Consider the following 20155-nt stretch of genomic DNA (forward strand, 5'->3'; position numbering starts at 1 on the left):
TCAATAGCAGCAAGTATGAAATCATTTGACAGAGTAACAATGGAGACGATTTCCATTGGTTGGCCGAATTCTTTCCTGCAAAGAGCTCCAGACATTACTTGATTCTCTCGGTGCTATGCGGGACGTCGTCGTGCAGAAACATTATTCTCACTGCGTACATTTCTGTATTTCTCCAATTCATACTGGGAAACATGTACAGGTTAGTGGGGACGGAGCCAAGCAGGGGAGCCCACATGGGTCAGAACAAGACAGGAAACTTGCCCCCAAAAAACTCAAAACCAGACTCAGAGATCTGACATCACGGCCAGCAGGAGGTAAAGTCATTCTAGTTTTTTAGGTTGCTTGATGTTAAGAAAAACTAAATTACGGCAAGCAATACTTGTAATTTTGACCAATTGTATATATGAATAATAATGTTTCATTTGCTAAACTGTATCGCTATTCAAAGAGATTTCTTTAAAATACTAAAACCACAGAACACATTTTAACATTAGTAGAAAACTCCACTTGCTGATTAAGATCAAAACAAAAGTTTGTACCTCCCAGATGGAAAAAAGATCCTCTGTGGCTTTGAGCAATGGCATCAAATCAAGGAGTCTGACTTTTACATTAGAAATATTGGCATACAGAAATCACTAGTCTACTGCTGTTCAGAATAACGATGTTCCTCCGACGGTTTTAATGCAGGTATTGGGAACAAAAAAATCTCATGTTATCCGGGTGAGTGGATCTAATACAGTTGCCGTCTAAGTTATTGGGTGCTTCCTTGGAAAAGTAATTTAGCACCATGTACCATGATTTCATGGCGAAAAATAGTAAAATCTTATTTTGTGGGAGCGAGGTGTTGCAGGTTGTGTAAGTCTGAATACCAATCAGGGGAGAGCGGGGACACTGGGAATTGTTGTGACACGTCTGTTGGCCTCTTTTAAGTTTGTCTAGCGAGCATTGCACTATATTGATTGACATTTCATAACACACACGCACACAAGTTTTTTGTTGTTGTACAGGAGTAAAGAATGGCTATAACTGGAATACATAAATATATTTTCTGTTCTTTTTATATGTCATCACATGTCAGATAGAAGAACAATGTCACCCTGATTTGCTGAAGAAAAGCTTTATGGATCCACTTAGCTTTTATTGGACAAGAGTACAAAGTCACACATGCTAGCTTAATAATTGAATGAATAGGATTTATATCATCAGAAGTAATAAAAAAAATAAAGGAATATTTTTACTGGCGTGGATTTTCACTAAATTCCTTGACTGTTAAAATGCCACAGAGTCTCCTGGTCTGAATGTAAAGTTGATTACATGTTAAATGTAAAAACCTTCGAGGACTCTTCTTTTGAATTAGGTTCGTCTACAGAACACCCGCACACCCCCACACACACACACACACCCCCACACGCACACACACGCACACACAGCGCGGCTGGTTTGACTGCCAGCGGCTCTCTTAACGACCGGCGACGCCGTACCGGACTCGGGCAGAATTGTAGTTGAAGAAAATGCTTCAACAGTAGTCCCAAACGATACAGCTGAGCACAAGGAGTTTTGAAGCCATTTTTCAGACACATTTCACGTCTCCTACTTCAGTCAAGGTTGTTTTGAGCCAATCGGGCAGAATAGTAGTTGTTGCTGTTCATAATATATTGGCAGGGCAATGTAATGAACCTCGGCAACAGACACGTCTGCCAAGTAATTCTTTTTTTGTTTTGAGTGTAAGTGAAAAGTTTAAAAAGGCAATAAGTATCCAGATTTAGAGTCTGCTTTTGAGACGCGCTTGCCATACAGTACAATGATATAGTAACCTCCCCCAAGGCGGCCCGGAACAGCATCTTTCAGACAGGCTCTTCCTGGGCGCTTTGGGCTCAACCGCCCCCCCTCCTCCTCCTCCTTATTAAGTCACAAGTAGAAATCAGTTTACAAATTATAACAATATAGCTCTCTGGAGAAATGTGTCTACACTGTACATCACCCTGAAGAGGAAGCCAAAGCAGAACCAATTCTTTCCATAGGAAACCTCTACTGAAGGCAAATGAATCGTGACGCTAAAGGGTTCAGCATCAGGATCAAAGTAGGGGCCCTGGAATCAAAACCCTCTTCTTTTTTTTTTTTAATTTTTTTAAGACCACAAACACATTTCCTGACCAGGAAATAAATCTATCCTGTCTGGGCTTCCCAAAGCCAAGCAATGATACATGCTCATAATACAGCACCTCATATCATTACATGGCCACAGAAACATTTAGATCTAACCCTCGTCAGATCGCGCACCGGTTTCCTGCCAGTTTATAGACCTGGCCAAGTCAGGTAATAGACCTATCCTAGCAAGTAGTCAGCAAGTACACTTGCAGCATTCACACCAGGCCTTTTAGCAGCAAATGGAAGAAAAAAAAGCATTTTTTTCCTTTTTGTTGTTTTTTTTTTTCCTTTTTTGGACAAAGTGCTTTTGTTTTCAAACATATAAGATAGTTTTCTATACACATATCTAACATTTAGAAGGTACATGTAGACTTATAGTCTATTTACAAAAATGAATCCGTACTAAGAAAATAGCTATGGACGGTAGGGGAGAGCAAGTGATTAGGCTACAACTAGCAATAAGAAGTCAAATAAGAATCATGGATACTCATCCTTCTAGTTTCTGAAAAAAAGCACCTTTTCTCCCTTTTTAGATGGAATAAAAAATATTATATATATATATATATATATATAGATTCAGCACTAGCTGTTATTCAATAACACATTGCAAAAACGACCACAGCTCTGCATGACCATGACCAGACATCAGAGTTCGTTCTGTGAAGGAGTACTTTCTTCCCTTCAAACTAACCTGAATTCAGTTTGGCCAAACGTGTATTTTTTTGTCTATTTTAGCCGGTTAATGGAGAGAACTCCGGTTGAATTTTAAAATTCCTGGGAATGGCAGCATTTCGTCTAAGGAGTCAACAGGAAGGCACGCATGCAGACATCATGCATTTCTAAAGTTCGGACAAGCCGCCGAACGGCAGCCCGGATAGTTTAACGTTTTGGTGAAGAGTGGGATTTTCGCGGCTTTGGCTGGTCAGGAAGAATGTGAGCAGAGTACCGAAAAAAAACACCAATCCCAGGAAATGCAAAATTTAACCGATTTCATGGTGAAAGAGGGAATACGTGTGAACATCGGGATCACAATGCACAGCGCTAAATCCAGATCAACATAGGAGAACGCTCCAATGCTTCGGTCCTTTCTAAGGACGGCAGTTCCTCATTCCCCTCATGGATCACCCAAACTTGTCCGTGGCTTTGTTGCATTGTGTTTCAAATAAATCCAGTCTTGATTCTCTGTAAATCCCTCAAGCGGTAAACGATACGAACGGGGTCGGGTTTCGCTTTATAAATCAAAGTATCAGATCGACAGACTGCTCTTTCAGACCGTTCTCTTCTTTTCCCCCTTATTTCATTCTGTCCACTCAACAAATACTTCCAAACCAACAGGAAAGATAGCAGGCAGCTAAAGTACAAAAATATAACACTTTTTTTTCTTTTCTTTTTTCCCACTAACCTACTCAATGCAAAGATAAGATGTAGAGGTGTGTCATGCTTAAAAACTAATTGTCATGAAAGTGGCATTTTACCATTGATAGACATTTATACACAGTACTCTAAAACACAATTAGGTTAATATCTGTTGATGGACTAGACCTCATCTAAATACAGAAATCAAACAAGTGACACCAGGAACAAAACATTTTGGTTATTGTTGGTGACATTCGGACAAACAAAAAGGTAACATAGCTTATCTACTCACGCTCTTTTTTTTTTTCTTTTGTCCTAGTTAGCGCCATAAGAGCAATTAGCACGAGGAGGGAGGAACCAGTTCAGGAATGAAGTGCGTGCTACGCAACACATCTACTGGAGAAGCCCACAGATGGAGTTCATTTTCATATTCTTAAAAACATGACTGAATATTCCTTTTCTGTACAGAATTGGACCCAAGCTAATTTCACAGTTCTACGAAGTTCCCTGACCCTCCCACATTTCTTACATTCAATACGGCGTCAGTTAAGCTGTGCAAAACCTTACTTTAACTGGCTGGTCGCCATTTTGCATGTGTCTTTGGTACAAAAAAACAATCAAAATATAGTGTGCAAATATTTTTTTGTAACTCCAAACAAAAATATCTCTTAACCCTCCCCCGATCCCCAAAGACAAGAGTACCAAAAAACAAAATGAATCCATCGCAGAGCCCTCCTATATACACAGACTCTGTGGCATGACGCAACGAAAGCTTCCACTTATTTTTGTACATTCAGAAAATCTTTAGACAACTGAAATACACATCAAACCCCACAATTGTCTCCCTCCTCGCATTCAATCCAACGACCACCCTCGGTGTAAAGCGGTCCTCTCCTTGGCTGGACCCCAGGGAGTTCTGACCAATCACCTCTCCTCGTTCAGTCCCTCTCATGTTCTCACCTCACTTACAGAAACACACACACACACATACATACATACACAAGGCACAATGAATAGAACTCTGATCAAACACTAGTATGAACACACCTGGTCATCTCTACTGTACAAATAGGGGAGCCAGTGCTGTTGTTCACCAGGAGACACTTATGTACATTTTTCTAGAGGAGATGCGTCACTCTTTGTCATCCACCATCACCACCACCGCAAACATCTCACTCACAGTGGGCTCCCATTCTGGCAAAATGCCCGTTTCACCCGGTCCAGTCAAAACCAGCACCAAAAGCACCAAACTACACACGCTTTTTCTCCTCGTGGTCATTCGCCTCCTGCTGTTTAAGTCAAAATGAAGCATATAGCTTCCTCCTGCCGGATGGAAACCTCCGCCCAGCAGGATCTCCGTCGCTTAATCAGTTGAGTCCAATTTTGACTTTAAGCCTCTATTGCTTTTTTGTTTCGACCATTGTTTTGCTAAGAACTCCTAAATTCTACCACCATCGGACCTGATTGGCAAACAGGGAATGGCATGAACATATTGAGGCCTTCAATACAAAATACTTCCTGCCACCCCAAAATGCCTCGGTCGCAACCTTCTTCGGTTTTGTTTTGTTTTCTTCCCCAGCTGCCTTCGCAGCCAAAGCTGTCGACTCCAAAGTCTTTTTTGTGAGTGGGTCTGCTCAACATACTTGAGTTCATTTGTGTTGCCATGGAAGGAGAGTCTCTTCTAGGAAATGATTACTGAAACTCTTTCCGACCTTGGACGGTGTCCGATGCGTAACGATTCTTCCTCTATCGTTAAAACCTCAGATGAACTGTGTGAAAGTATCCCGGACGTGTGACTGTCTTTGCGTCCGCCCCGGAAGCAAACCTCTAACGGATCCGATCCCACACAACACTATGTTAAACACATCTTATAGCCACCGGTGCGATTTAGGACGTGCGATTACCTTTACACCTAACCATCTCTTGCTCTTAGAGGCGCTTTCCCCAACAGACGTTGACGATGGGTTGGGAGAGTGACACACTGACTCTGCGCACAGTGTGCAGAGAGTAAGCTGAGGTGTATCCTGTACAGTGGCATGGCTAAAACAAGCACACATACGTACACACAGGGAGCGGTATGTGTGTTTGTGTGACTAACAATGTGTATTTACGTTAGGTTGGTGGTGGGGTGGGGGGGGCATGCAGCAGGGAGCATAGTTACAATGGGACAGCACGGTGGTAATATTTAGTCCACTGCTCTCAGTCGACCGCAGTTTGTCTAGACTTTGGAGGTGGGGACTCGCAGGCCGACCAGTCCGCCGGTGGGATCGCCGTGTCCCGTGTTCTCCAAGATCTTGTTGACAAAATCTGAGGTCTCCCCAGCAACAGGTGATGACACTGTAGTAAGACACATGAGAACATCTTCTGTAAAACAACGTACACAAAACAAATACATGGGGATTTTTGTACTGCACCTAAAGAAAATCTACTATATTACTGTGATTAACTTTACTGTTCAGATTGAGTTTAACTGTAATACATATACATACTCCTTATGTATATACATAATAATATATTATATATACACCATATTTATTCCAGAGAAACCTTATTCTGTGATATTCTAGTTAAATGCATTAATTTCCCCCGTATTATCTTCTTGTTGTTCATAATGTGATGATGACCGTGACCGTGATTCTCACCGAGTGTCTCCTTGATGAGATGCTCCAGAGTCTCAGCCATGTTGGTCAGACGCGGGGACGAGTCCTCCACTCTGGAAACTATCTCCTCCTTGATGGCATTGATCACAAAGAGCAGCCGATCTACAGGGGGCACATGGTTGAAGACCCAAATAAGCACCACCAAAACATTAGTGCACTCAGCAACCGTTGATGATAACCCCCTTTTCTGGTCACTTTCAAAGATCTGAAGCTGAAAAAGCTTTAAAGTAGATACAGGTCGATTAAGAGCAATACATTTGAAGAAAAAAAAATCCATCAAGGGAGGAAGAAAATGGATTCAGAGCAACGTACCGTACTCCGTGCTGAGTCCCCAGAGCTTCACCTTGTTTGCTTCATACTGGGCCTTCTTTTTTAAACGACAAGCTCTACGATAAACAACAGATGTGCACAGTTTACTAATGCGCAACGGCCGGCACTGGCGACACATGACGTGCTCCCCAATAAACAGATACAGGCTACAAAAGACACTTCTCTGGTGTGTGTGTGTGTGAGCAGTGCATGAGTTACCTGGACGCCAGCTTGTTCTTCTCCTTGCGGGACCTCGGCCTTGCGGTGAGCGGCAGCTCACTGACGGGCGTCAAGTCGCTGATGACCTTGTTCAGTTTGCGGAGCTCGGTGCCGATCTGCAGCAGCTTGCGTGGGTTTGGGGTCAGGTCTTCCACGTCTGTGCGGCGAGACTTCTTCAGCATATACTTTCCTTCATGACAATCAATGAGAGGAAGCGTTAGAGATGGTTCTCTACACAAGTACAGCTATCGCAGTGTCCGTTTTCATTGGTCTCGTATTGCTTCCCAATTTAATATTATTTGTTGTATGTTAAATAAACTGTGACCGAATAATAAATCAGGAACAATCCTGATCTGAACAATTCCCCCAAATCTTTACTCTGTAGCCTTGAGTGAAATTCAAGGGATCCCATGCCTTTACAAAGACACAATCTAAACAGACGGATCAAATAAATGCAGATACAAACGCAAGAAAAAGTATCCGGAGGCTTGTGCAGGGCATTTGAACATGTGATCACTTAAACTATAGTATCACTGCAACATGCTGTGCACAGCTGCTGTTGTGTTTGTCCCAACCGCCACAGTCCCGCTGAGAGAATCAGTGCTGCAGCACTGCAGCTCACTAAAAGCATATTAGATACGTATTATGCGGTGATGTTTGATCAAGGTGGGGAAATGAAACTATATGCTTTTACACATATATATATATATATATATATATATTGCATGTGTATACCATGGAGAGGCCCGTTCTTCTGGTAAAGGTTGCTAGGCAGCGTGTGTCTGTCCCACTCAGACGGCTTAAGCATTCGTTCCTGTTTGGAGGGGGTGAGCTGCTCGCTGTACTCCCAGAAGTAGCGACGCTTGCCCCTCTTCCGGCTAGAGACTCCTGCGGTCAGGCCTTTTATGTCCTCCGTTAGCTCCATGTCACAGCCTGGAGAAAACGAGACAGGAGAACGGGGAGGATATCAGTGCAAAAGAAAATCTATTTAAAGTAGAGTATTATGTGGGAATAAAGAAAGAAAGGTCATCATTTACACAGAAAATGACTCAGACAATGACACGTCATGCATTGGTCACACCAAACCAGAAGCATGAAGAAGACGGGCTGCTACCTGGCTCGGAGAAGGCATCGCTCATGTCATCGTCCTTGTCAGCTTCGTAGTCTTCGTCCTCCTCCTCATCCTCCTCCTCATTATCCGATAGCTCGTGCTCACTGCCAAAACCCTCATCGTGGTCTTCGTCATCGAGCTCAAGCCCATCGCCTTCCTCCTCCTCGGCATCTTCCTCGTCCTCCTCTTCTTCTTCCTCCTCCTCCTCTTCCTCTTCCTCTTCTTCTTCCTCCTCCTCTTCCTCGTCCTCCTGCTTGACGTGGGATCTGATGGCCAGCCTGTTGTGGGTCAGGAACAGCGAGTAGTTGTGCTCCTCCTCCTTGCTTTTCTCCGCGCCCTCGACGGCCTGATCTGTGCTGCCGCCGCTCGCTCCCGCCACGACATCGCCGCCGCTAGCAAGTCCGGGTGGGCTGCCCTCCAGGACCGGGCTCGCCTCAACCAGCTGTGGCACGGGGGCAGACCAGCCTGCAGGCGCTTCGCTCGCCCCAGTCCCCTCTGCCCTCCTCTCAAAGCTCGTCAGGCTGGCAAAGCCACTGCCTGCAGCCACGGGAATCACCACCAAGGTGGCTGTGGCTGAAGTGCAGGCCTTTTCGTCTTGTGGTTGGGAGAGAGGTCGAGGCGGAAGTGACTTCTCAAACTCCTTCTGGGAGGGCGCGTCGGGCTGAGGTTTAGGCACAGCACTCACACGGACTTTAGCTTTCCGCACAAAGTCAGTGCCGTAAGAGGTTGGGGCTGCCATCTTGGTTCCTCGGCCGTAGGTCTTGGTTTCGGCTTGGCCGTGATCCTGCGTGAGACTTAGGAGGCTTTGGTTCTTCGCCATAGTCTCAGTGCTGGAGGGGATAGGTCTGGTGGCTTTTTTGGTGCTTTCAGGAAAGTCTGGGCGAAAGCAGCGGGGAGTACGGAAAGAGGATGTGGAGCTTGGAGGAGGCCGTGAAGAGCCAGGGCCAAATCCATGGCCAGGGAACAGTGGCCTCCTGCTGTGACAGGGAAGCTGGGACAGCGGAAGCTGAGGGGCGGGCAGCGCCCCCTCAGCGGGCGGGTAGAGCGCCTCACAGACGGGCAGCGAATCCTCGCTGTTGAGCTGAGCCAGCGTCGGGGTTTTACCAATCACATCCTCGTCCTGGTAGGGACTTGAAAAGTCATCTAATCCAAGGAAATCTACCTCTTTGGTGCCCCAGACGTCACAGCTGGCCAGCCGAGTGTATCTGTTTAAGACAGAGACATTACATACACAGGCAGAAGAATCAGAAGTCAAAGTTTTCATTTTTGGGGGTGGGGGAATGTCAAAAGATGTCACCTTTGATTCTGGAAAATGGCCGGATAAGATATTGTCAGAGATTAATTAACTACAACTAATTGTGCATTGAAGCCATAGATATGAATGATGCATCCGTGGCAAGTATATGTGCAGGACAGGCTCAGCAGCACTTGAGAACACAGGGGACTGGAAAGTTGTACCTATGCCATTGGAGCTCCATTAGATTCACCGGTATGTATTAATGTCTTATTAACCTGTGGTTGTTTGTAACTCAGTCTAAAATAAGCACATAAATAAATGATCCGGTACCTGGTGACATCTTCCCAGTAGGAGTCCCACTGTTCGAACGCTGGGCTGCTGCAGACTGTCTCGCACTCGCCCAGACCCATGAGCTGATCAACACAGCTCTCCGCTTCCTTGCCTCCGTCTCCCAAGATGGTGTCCCGACAGGGGCTCTGCCGGTGGGTTATGTCTCTGTCCTGCAGAGAGGAGGAAAACAGGGAGGCGAGTCAACCAGGCGGTGGATTAGAAGACTTCTCCGATTCCATACGGTTTACTTTTTTTCTGTTATAGTTCTATTCAACACATTTCACAAAGACAGTAAAGGTCGAAGTCCAACTGATTAATGCAACCTGAAACTATTGTGTTGACTAGAAAGTTACATTACTGTGTATACTAAATTAAACCATTTGAAAGAGTAAAGGGGACAACTTAACAATAACTGGAAACAAAGGAGGATGCCCCTCTTACTGTAGATATTTCATCATGAAGTTTTTCCCTTTCAAAGGCCTTTTTGATGTGCAAATGTTTGTGCCAACAAAATGACAGTAAGACTGCAATCATGTTTGGAAAGAATTGGACAGTGGATTTGATACATAACATGTATGCCAAAATTAGGGATTCCCTCCAGGTGTTCCCGTGATATCGCGTTCACAAGAGTGAACCGAACAGACTGATGAACGGGCGACTTGAAAACCTAATGCAACCGGCCGCAGTTGTTGAAACGTTGAAAATAATTTGCGAAGAATTGTGGATTTTTTATTACCAATATTCCAGTATAAGATGAAATGTTATATCAAATAAATACAATGTTAAAAAGAAAACACCCTTGTGCTGTGCTGGGAATTAAAATCCTCCCAGAGGTTTGTTGGTAGTTTGTGTGGAGTGCAACACGTAACCTAATATTGTTTTTTGATACGGATGGGGCTGCTTGGGCCAAGCCGCGAGCAGCAGTGTTTTTCCACTTTACTACATGATATGGTAGATAAGTAACGGCTTGACTTTAATTAACCTTTTCTATCGAGGTTTCCCAATTAACACAAGGCTACTGTTATTTTGCGGGTTCAGATCTTTTAATGTCAAGTAGCAAACAGAAACGTAGAAGTGATACTAAACTCCAAACTATAGAGATCCCGGTCAGAATTATGATTTTCTCTGCTAAGAAATTTGACTACAATCTGCCATCCCTCCTCGACTTGTTCATCTCCAGGACCATGAGGCAGAGAACCATTGTAGCCAACTCCTCTCTCCCTGGACACAAACTGTTTGCGTCTCTTTCCCTTCATGTTTGCATGTCTCTGTTTCAGAATTTATGATACATAAATGCATCTTTACATGTGCAGGAACTATATTATACCATAGCTATTGACTATGCCCACACTTTTATTTTAGTTGAATAATTTCCTATGTTTTCTGATGAAGTGTGTGTGTGTGTGTGTGTGTGTAACCACTCACCAGTTCGTACATGAAGGCTGGGTCAGAGCTGCTGGCGAGCAGCTCGGTGCTGGTGAGGGCCTGGTCAGCAAAGGAGTAGTTCTGAAAAGCGTCAGCAAAGGGAGGATCCATCCCACTGACACTAGGCTGCAACACCACAGAATTTGATTTGATTTTTTAATGAGAAAATGAACACTGAAATGAACAAACAGTAATAGACAGTCTTCCATGTTCTCCTTCCCAACTGTTTTGTCTCAGATCGGTATCGTATTTAGCTTTTCTCCTTATCACTTTGTTTCGTGAAGGAGCAAACAGCGTGCCGCCTCCCTCTGTCGTCCCTCGTACCTGTGGCATTGCAGAGCACAGCTTAGAGTGTCTACTAGGGGAACCTCTGGGCCTTCTGTCCCGTCGCTGAGGTCCGAGTTTGTGCAGTAGCGATAAAGTTACTGGAGACGATCTGGTGGATGCAGCCTGGAGGGCTGAGGGGGAGGGGGAAAGATGGTGTCAATATTGGGGCTGCACCTGGTCTGGTCTGTTGTGGTCTTGTGTGGTTCTCGGTATGCTTCAGGTCTGTGGTAAAAATGGAGTGTGCACAGAGCAGAAGTATTAGAATCAATGGATTAAAAATAAGACACCAATACAATGCAATACAGCTGCTGAGTTTATTTGCTTATTTCCCACCCAACGCAATAAGCATTCTGACTTCCAATCAATATATCTGTACCGATAACTTATCCCAACCTCATTTACAATGTTATTTAGAAGGAGAGTTGTTTTGCTTCTTCTGAAATGAACTGTGAGAGCTATTGATACCGGAATTGAAAGCAGATGGCAGCAGCAAACACACAATCCTTTCCTTTCCTTTCCGGTTTGCAGATGTATAAATTGTTCTGAGGTTGATATGGTTGTGTAGGATATAATAACCCATTTGTAATTGCAATGGTATTGATGTGGCTGCAAAGACAAGCTATAGGAACTAGCAGGCTAAGAGACAGCACTTTATTTTTTAGAATAATAAACCTTTTCAACACACATTTTCTTGCCACAATTTATCATCACTGTCCTGCCAGCCGAGCAGCGCCCCTCCCTCTCTGATGCTTGTGTTATCTTACCATGCAGCTGCATAAATAAGTGTATAAACAAGTAATATTTCACAGGGGAAGCGTACGTCCCAATGCTCTGTTCAAGTAATCTGACATTGGAATGCAGATTCATTGCCGCCGCCCTTCTCTTCATTGAAATTGGGAATGGATTTAGGTTGCAACAGGTTATTTTGCTACGTTTTGTCTAAAAATACCCTCTCCATTAAGTAAACGCAGAACTGTTTCCCTCTGTTTACTGATAACTGCTGCATGGCAGGCTGAGCCTCCTGCGTCCACAGACAAACAGTACCTTTCACACACTAACCTAAATGTATTCTGACGTTTGTGGACAGTGTGATGAAGCAACATTAGTAGAGAGTCGACGGTCTTTAGGATTGACTGAGGGGCCGGCTCACAAAAAGGTGTAGATTATCACGGGAACCAATGCTCGACCGCTAACAAAAACAATTGATTTCATAGAAATACTTCGGTCATTGTTTTACCTCAGTAAACATAAAACATGGTGAAACATGAGTAACGTTTTCAATGGGTAGTTTCAGGTGGTCTTCAATGCATGAGGTTCATCCAGTAAATTATTATTCCTATTATAGTAAACAGCCAAAAAACAAGTTGGCGGTGGCCAAAACGCCAAAACCGGGGCTTCAAAACCACAGTCAACAAAACAGATGTGGGTGAAGTCATCGTGACAATAACCACACTTTGGAGAATCAGATGCAAAAATTGTAAAGAACCCCAAAACTGACCAACAAAATCACTTAAAAAAATTAGGACGTCATTGTAAACAATGCAACACTGCAGCTTTGTCCCAGAACAACATATCCATAGGTCTGTGAAATCCCTTTTAACCACCATGATGTTGAAGTCAGAGATAGAAGAAAAAAACCTGTTTAAAACAGGACGAAACATTGAGCGCAGTAAATGCTCTGGCGGTGCAATCGTTAATGACTCAACTAATCATTGTAAAGCCAGACCAGACATGCTTCAGAAATCCTCTTTGCCACGCGGCAAAACGCACACTGTGGAAAGGGCTTCATAAAGTGGCCACCTGCTGTGGGCGTCTCTGTTCAGTTTCAAATTTATGTATTCTGATGACTGCTCTATCAATTATTTATTTATCTAATAATTTATTTGATAAAATGTCAGAAACTGGTCCAATGTCTTGTTCTCCCAGCCAACATTCCAAACCCCAAAGATATTCGCACAATAAATATTTATAAAACCGCACAGAATAGCTCCAATTATTATTATGATCCTTGTGAAATAGATGTTGGTTATTATTCTGTTGATGGACTAAACAATTAACTGACTAATAGTTTCAACTCTGATATGAAGTATAAAAACCAAAAGTAATGTTGTTAAGGGTTCTTAAAACATCAGAAACAGTTTATTGCCAAGTGTGTTACACATACAAGGAACAGGGCCATGTGAACGGCATGCAACCCTAAACACTGTACTACAGTATAAATCATCAGCATAAAGTAGACAATATGAGAATTATATGACAAAACTAATAAGTGTGTTTAAAAAAAAAAGTTATAAAAGTTGGGTGTGTATTGCAACTGAGCGAAATGGCCCTGGGGATTGTAAGTGTTGGGCTTTAGGCTTTGGGTACTTTTTATTGAAAGTATCTGTACTTATTTGTCTGCCTTTAAAAGACTTGCAGCATGCTCTTCGTTCATTGTGCCCTCCTTTCAAGCGACACACTGAACCGGGAGTCTATTAGCAAAGTGCACCGCAGCTCTCCGACTACCCAGCTGCAAGTTGTTGAGAGAATAAGCTTCTTAGAAGAATAAAAAATGTAAAAGTATTTCGAACCTTGCACCCATTATTTGTTTCAATGCACCCAACTGCCCCCACACACATTCGTTCTGAGTGCATCTGATTTGCTTTGTGTTCATCAAGCTTAACCGTAAACCTCCTTTTCAATAATCAGATTCCACCCTCTCCTCGTTCTCGGCTTGTTCTCTCACTTTCGTGCAACACCTACTGACTCATCGTCGGGTTCTTTGCAGCTTTGGCATAGCAAATAAATGAAGATCTGCATGGAGACATGACCCCCGCAGTGAACAGCTGACACACAATCCTACACCAATCCCGCTCCTCTGAGGCCAGGGGAGCAACACAACCCCACAGCGCTGTCCCTTTGCAGTACTTTGCAAAGAGACAGGAAGTGACAAAGACGCATCAATACAACACAGGGAGGACAACGGTGAGAGTAGTAACACATTTGCAAACAACATGCACTTCAAACACAAAGGTCGATTCCCATGTACACCGTTTTAATGACCAAATGTTTATTCTGGAAGCTCAGCCTCCTGAATACAGATTGTGATCGTGGTCATTATTAGCTCCTGCGTCTGGTGTCACTTGTAGCAGAATTAGAATGAGGAAGCATGCGGCCTGAACACAACGGTAACTGCAGTGGCTTTGCTCCTGATGCTCTGGAAGCGAATGGAAAGGCTTTGTGTGCCAAACCTGCAGCAAACAAGTCACAACGCTCCTCACCTCTCCAGGCAAATGTGCGCTGAATATCTTCCAGTGGCAGAATCGAACATGATCCAACCCACTGCTTAGTAGCTCACACAGGCTGCGGTTATTAATGACCGAGCCGGAGCTGAATGCCTGTCTTTGGTCACACTTGGTTCTGTGATAAAACTTGCCAGCATTAGATATCGGTAGGGCTTAGGTAAGGGTTAAACATTTGCGATTGTCTACTACTTTAAAAGATTTCCTGTTTTATTTTATAGTGCAAAATGTTAAAAAGAAACAACCAAAAAAAAGATTTTATAGAGTGAAACCAAAATGAGAGATATAAATTGAGGGATACAGAAATTGCGCAACAAGACATCATTTTTGCAGCATCATGCTTCCATCTCGGAGGGGTACAGGGATAGAGAATTTTTGTTTAGTCAGAAACAAGGGGAGGGGGGGTTAAGGTAACAGAACACTACCCTCACTCTCCGTAATTGGATTGACTTTTGATGATGATGTTACAACGCACCATGGTAGCATCATTGTCAACTGCTGCAGCTTCACACGTTGGTCGTATCAAATGTCTTCTCGCACAATTTAGAATTGAATGTGCTTTTGTTCTTTATCCCTTCATCCCTTGACAACTAAGTCTGACATGTGTTGTCACGATCCAGTCGCTCTACAAACGCATGGTTTCCTTGTATTGATTGTAATCAGGTTCACACATGTGGCGATTACAATGATCTCAAAATGGACTCGCACTACAGCTCTGTCTTCTGTGCGACATCAGCTGGGGTTGCAGGTGCAAAAAAATAAATCACCCCATGCCGAATAATTGGCTTGATTAATTAATCAAGTGGCAAAAAAAAAGCCTCCTGCAAATGGGATGATAATATGTTTACGGTGCATTTGTTCCCATTTATTAAATAAAAATAGCAATAAGTATTCATATTTCCCAGTGATTCCTCCCCTCTATTTGTTGACCTCTAAACAAAAAGAGGAAGATAGTGATGCAACGAGCACAGTCACCACTATCATGCAAACAGCTCACATTCTCCCCCTCACAATATTGGACGGGATCCAAGTAGGCCAATCAGCAGCGTCTTATCTGCAGTGAGTTACTGATACCGGTCGGCCTCTGATTCCTTCCCGGATAAAAAGCACCGAACAGCCGTAGCACCAGAGTTCTTCACCATGAACAGCTCTTGAAGCAGCCACATTGTTGCGTTCAACTCTGGTGAGCATTTAAAAATACACATGCTAAACGAAACGTGTCGGGTGAGTTGATTGAGTTGAGTGTTGAGAATGAATGAGTGTTCAGCATTTCAGAAGCAGTACATGTCCCAACTGATATGCATGTTTCTCTTCAGATGTCCGGGTCTAATCCACAGCTGCTCTGCAACACAACTACACACCTAGAGAATTGTTACTGGAAGCCAGTTGCCCCAAAATTGGGGTGTCACAGAGCCGTCGCGATGGGAGCCCAGCACACGTGGCCATAGGAAAAGGCGTGTGTTAACCGAAGGGAGGACAGTCCTTTCTCCATTCACACACTTTGACTTTGAAAAAAAAGGTGCAACTAACACCATTGTTAATTGTGGTGCTGCATTGCAATCATTTCAAAAGCCCGGCTGTGGTTTGTGGATGAGATGATCATGATGTAGCCTGCAAATGCTTTTATTTAACCAGCACCGTTCCCTTAATCTATTGTAATAGATCTAGTTAAGACACTGCAACAGCTGATGACAGGACACTGAGCTTTTAGCAGCACTTGCCAAAAACATGTATTACAACCAGAAAAACCCTACATAAAAAAGGTATGACAAAGAAAATAGAAATGAAAATATGAAACTTTGTAATACAATCTGTTAAGAATACAAAATGATATCTCAATATCTTATTGTGATAGATTCACTATTTGGGATGAAGCACAATCAGATTGCACAAACGTCGACATCTCAACATCCTCCTTATTACCATCTAACAGGCGGGTATGAATTAAAAAATACCTTTTATCAACACCAATGAATCCAAAGATGTCACTTGAATCTCCCCAGTCACTGCACTCGTTACAGATCCTCAGCAAAGCAAAACAAAACTCAATCTAACCCAGAAGGCCAACACCCACCAAATCCTTCATCTCTATTGGTCGAGAGGAAATTACTTCCCGCCTCCAGACGTGCCTGAATGGCCACCGTGATTGTCAAGCCCGGAAACTGCTACATACAAAACAGCCCATATCAAGGTCGGTTGAGGCTGAAGATAAACAAGTTGGAGGCCTAAATGCCCGTGGCCTAGATATATTGAAAAAATATATGTATTGTTATATACGACCAACCACGAAACATGACCACAACATAAGATTCCCCATCAATTCGTGATATTTGTTAGTATTTGCGCTGAAAATAGCAACCATACGCAGAAAATAATCATAGGCAAGTCTGACAAATTCGGATGAAACAACTATACGGCGGGTTGTTGAGGAGGAAATCCGTCGTAATCGGTCATCGCAAAGAAAGCATTATCCCGGATATGTCACCGGTGTAAACATAAGTCTGATTCGGGCGCATTATTTAACTCACATCGCATGGAAATTTCTAGATGTGTCGAGCCCTTTTCCAGCAGCAGTGTGCGAGTCTTGTGTTGGGGGGCGTGTACCTCCAGAGAGCACGGGCTGCCTTCAAAAAGTCCGTGTCGGACATTTCGCTGGGCAGATTAAAGTCTTCTATACCACAAACACAGTTAAATACGGTTAGTTTATGTTCTTTACCACAACAATGACACGTCAAAGAGCGGTAGGTATGTTGTAAAAAAGTGTAACATGCTTTGGGCAGTTTAAAACTAACTAACAAGTAAATATTACATTACAAGTGCAGGTTTCCACCATCTTTAAGACATGTAACCCCATTTCTAAACAAAACAATCGATCAATTCTATTCTATTTCGACAAAACCAATGTAACATAATATCGGATTATTTGATTGATTATAAATTGCACTTTGTTTCTTGTTCTTCTGGGTTTGTATCCTTACGGTTGCTTATTGCAACTCGCTTCAGATAAAAGCGTGCGCTAAATGACATGTCATGTAATCACATCTGGGCAGATTTGGCGCTAACTGACGTTTGTCTGTGACGGAAATGTACTGAGATCACCACGAAGCTTTAGCTAGCTAACGTTACACTTCTGCGCCGCGGCAGTTCTTCCAGCAGGAGATAACAGCAGCCAACGTTAAACCACATTACGCGAGAGTAACTAGGGTTACTTTACCCCCAATTGTGTTTCTATTCAGTGCAGCGCAGACGACTCCCGTTTCGCTTTGACGCGCAGCTCACCGACGCCGTGTTCTCGTCCGCCCCTGTCCCCATGTCAGGTGACGGTGTGGCCTAGTACGCCCCCTTCCCCGTGCCAGTCGAAGCCCGCAACAACGCACTGTTAGCCTCGCGGGTAACCCTCCGCCGCGGAGCAAACTTCCCCCAAAACATGTGCGGTCACACTCACGTTCAGGACGCCCGTGCACACGTATCGCCTCGTTTCGGACCTTGTGTTTGTCCCCGTTGGAAATAACAGGTTCCTCTCTTCAATGGAGTCCGCACGCTGTTACAGTCTCGGGTTTGTTTTGTTTTTCTTCTTCCTGACGGGTTGCTGGAAAGCGCGTGACTGCCCGACCACGTGGTGGGCCGCTGGGCCAATAGGAGCGCAGCCCGAAGCTGGGCCAAAACATTTCAGCCTTCTCATGGAATATTTGAACGCAGAGAAATATTTCGAATATATACAGTGCATAATTAGGACGAAAACCCAGCAAAAAAAAACAGTTTCATTTTTATAGAGTTATTCAGTTAGGGTTTTCTGTATATGTGAATTCCACATATGGGGTCATGAATGCAGTTTCTTAGGGATTTTACCTTATGCCAAGAATGCAATTCTGGTGTAAAGTCGTCATTGCATTGGTTTTAATGCATCGTTGTGTGTGTTATTTTTAATAAATATTGTTTGCAAATAGATTAATGTGCAAAGGCAAACATGGATGTGAAGTGGTTTCGCCCTATTCCATTGACATACAAGTGATAAACAAGCAAAGAAAAAGTTCTCGCACCATCAGGAAAGAAGAGCAAATCACTAGCAAGTAAAGAAAACTAACAGAGTTCTAACAAAACCGTTGTTCTGCTTTGTAAAGGTTTAGTTAGGATCGCCTTAAGGCAGGGGTGTAAAACTCATTTCAGGTTCGGGCCAGATACTGCCCACTTCTATCAAACGCCGGCCAGACTATTAAAATTATATAGAGGGGTGGTGCTGACGACCCGACTGGCGGACACAGAAGCGACCGCGCGTGCTTGAAGCCCGTTCTGTAATTCTCACAATAGCAAAGTCATCCGGCGGGCCGCACTGGCTTCGGCGGCGAGCCGCATATGGCCCGCAGGCCGCGAGTTTGATACATGTGCCTTAAGGATACATAAGATGTTGGTGAGTGAAACTGAAAATAAACAGGAACTTTTTTTCTTTCATACATTCTTTTTTCTTCTAAAGACAATTATACTGTCCAAAACCCCAACAATTTTGCGAACATTTAACATTTATTGATTACATTTGCCCATGAAATTCAATATTCAACACCACCTGTGCAGAACTGTTAAAAGAAGTTAAAAGGCAATCAACTGCCAGATTCACAATAACTCAACAAAGGTCTCCATTGAGCTCAGCCCAAAAGTAATTACAATCTGCAAGCAGCTGTTCCAGGAAGCCTCTGCCCCTCTATCACTAGAAATAGAAACTATGACTTCAGCCATTACCAAGTGTGACAACCTTTTGTAAAATGGAATAGTAAACAACAGCCTAAAATACATTCATCTTTTTCAAAGCAGCTGTGGTCTGAATTCAAGCTTTTAGAGAAAGACGTATTGCTTTTTTACTTACAGGAGAAATGCACAAACGTTTACACATTAGTGGCTCTGAAGGCTGCCTTGTATCAGGCCAGGGAACCAAATAGCAGGAGCACTCTCCCTGTGACCTATGACCTCCATCTTTCCCCTAAACCCATCATGGGATCAATATATCTGTGCAGGTCAGCTGAAGCTGGCAGCAGGTTGAACACAGCAGCTCCACACGCTTCCACTGTGTCGATCGAACAGCCCCAGAGAGCATCTCACATGTGCAATATTCTTTTCTTTAAGCACAAACTTTGTAGAAGTCTGTCAAAACATTTTGTGGATTTATCAAATTACAAAGCTGCCTGGAAACACAAGATTCAAGAATGTGACAGAAAGAGATTATAGGAATGAAAACAAAAATATCCGTTTTTATAAGTACAATAATTTGATGTTAAGTTTTCTTCACCGTTTATTTAAGGTGTTTATATGCAAACCTGTTAGAGCTATGCAGCTATTGTAAAGAACAATTTTGAGGTACTTGTACTTTACTTGAGGATTTTAAATCTACTTTATGCTACTTCTCCAATACATTGGAGGAAAATATTGCAGCTTTTACTGAGCTACATTTATTTGATCACTTTTGCCAGTCAAGTACAAATTTAGAATAATACAAATCATGAAGGTTACGCTACTTTTAGTACTTTGAGTATGTTTGGATAATAATATGTAACTTTACTTCAGTAGGATTTTGAATGCAGGACTTTAACTTTTAACAAAGTATTATTAGATTATGGTCCTATTACTTTTAAGTACAAAATCTACCACGGCAGCAGTTTAACTGGGGTGACAGCTTATCCAGAAATAGTCGAGAGATTAAATATAGTAATATAGAGATTTCAGTCACTGTTCATATAGAAAATGTATTTTAGTTTGTTTTCAT

The 20155-nt window shown here is 43.1% G+C and overlaps 1 protein-coding gene across 5 annotated transcripts; it reads right to left on the minus strand.

Annotated features, from left to right (window-relative positions):
• Window positions 1-3431: 3431 nt before the first annotated feature.
• crebrf (creb3 regulatory factor) lies at window positions 3432-18045 on the minus strand. Of its 5 annotated transcripts, none has more exons than XM_040180722.2 (11): window positions 17849-18014; window positions 16932-17074; window positions 11120-11344; window positions 10796-10921; window positions 9371-9540; window positions 7807-9008; window positions 7428-7625; window positions 6693-6882; window positions 6477-6550; window positions 6147-6266; window positions 3432-5841 (listed from the first exon to the last, which is right to left on the minus strand). In XM_040180722.2, the coding sequence occupies exons 3-11, from the start codon at window positions 11126-11128 to the stop codon at window positions 5723-5725; spliced, it is 2208 nt and encodes a 735-aa protein (XP_040036656.2). In that variant the 5' UTR covers window positions 11129-11344; window positions 16932-17074; window positions 17849-18014; the 3' UTR covers window positions 3432-5722. The 5 variants fall into 5 exon arrangements, with proteins under 5 accessions (XP_040036656.2, XP_040036657.2, XP_040036655.2 ...); XM_040180723.2 differs by lacking the exon at window positions 17849-18014 and adding an exon at window positions 17618-17726; XM_040180721.2 differs by lacking the exon at window positions 16932-17074 and having other exon boundaries at window positions 17849-18045.
• Between the last annotated feature and the right edge of the window lie 2110 nt (window positions 18046-20155).

The sequence above is a fragment of the Gasterosteus aculeatus genome, chromosome 7 (assembly GCF_964276395.1).
Source record: "Gasterosteus aculeatus chromosome 7, fGasAcu3.hap1.1, whole genome shotgun sequence".
Classification (NCBI taxonomy): Eukaryota; Metazoa; Chordata; class Actinopteri; order Perciformes; family Gasterosteidae; genus Gasterosteus; species Gasterosteus aculeatus.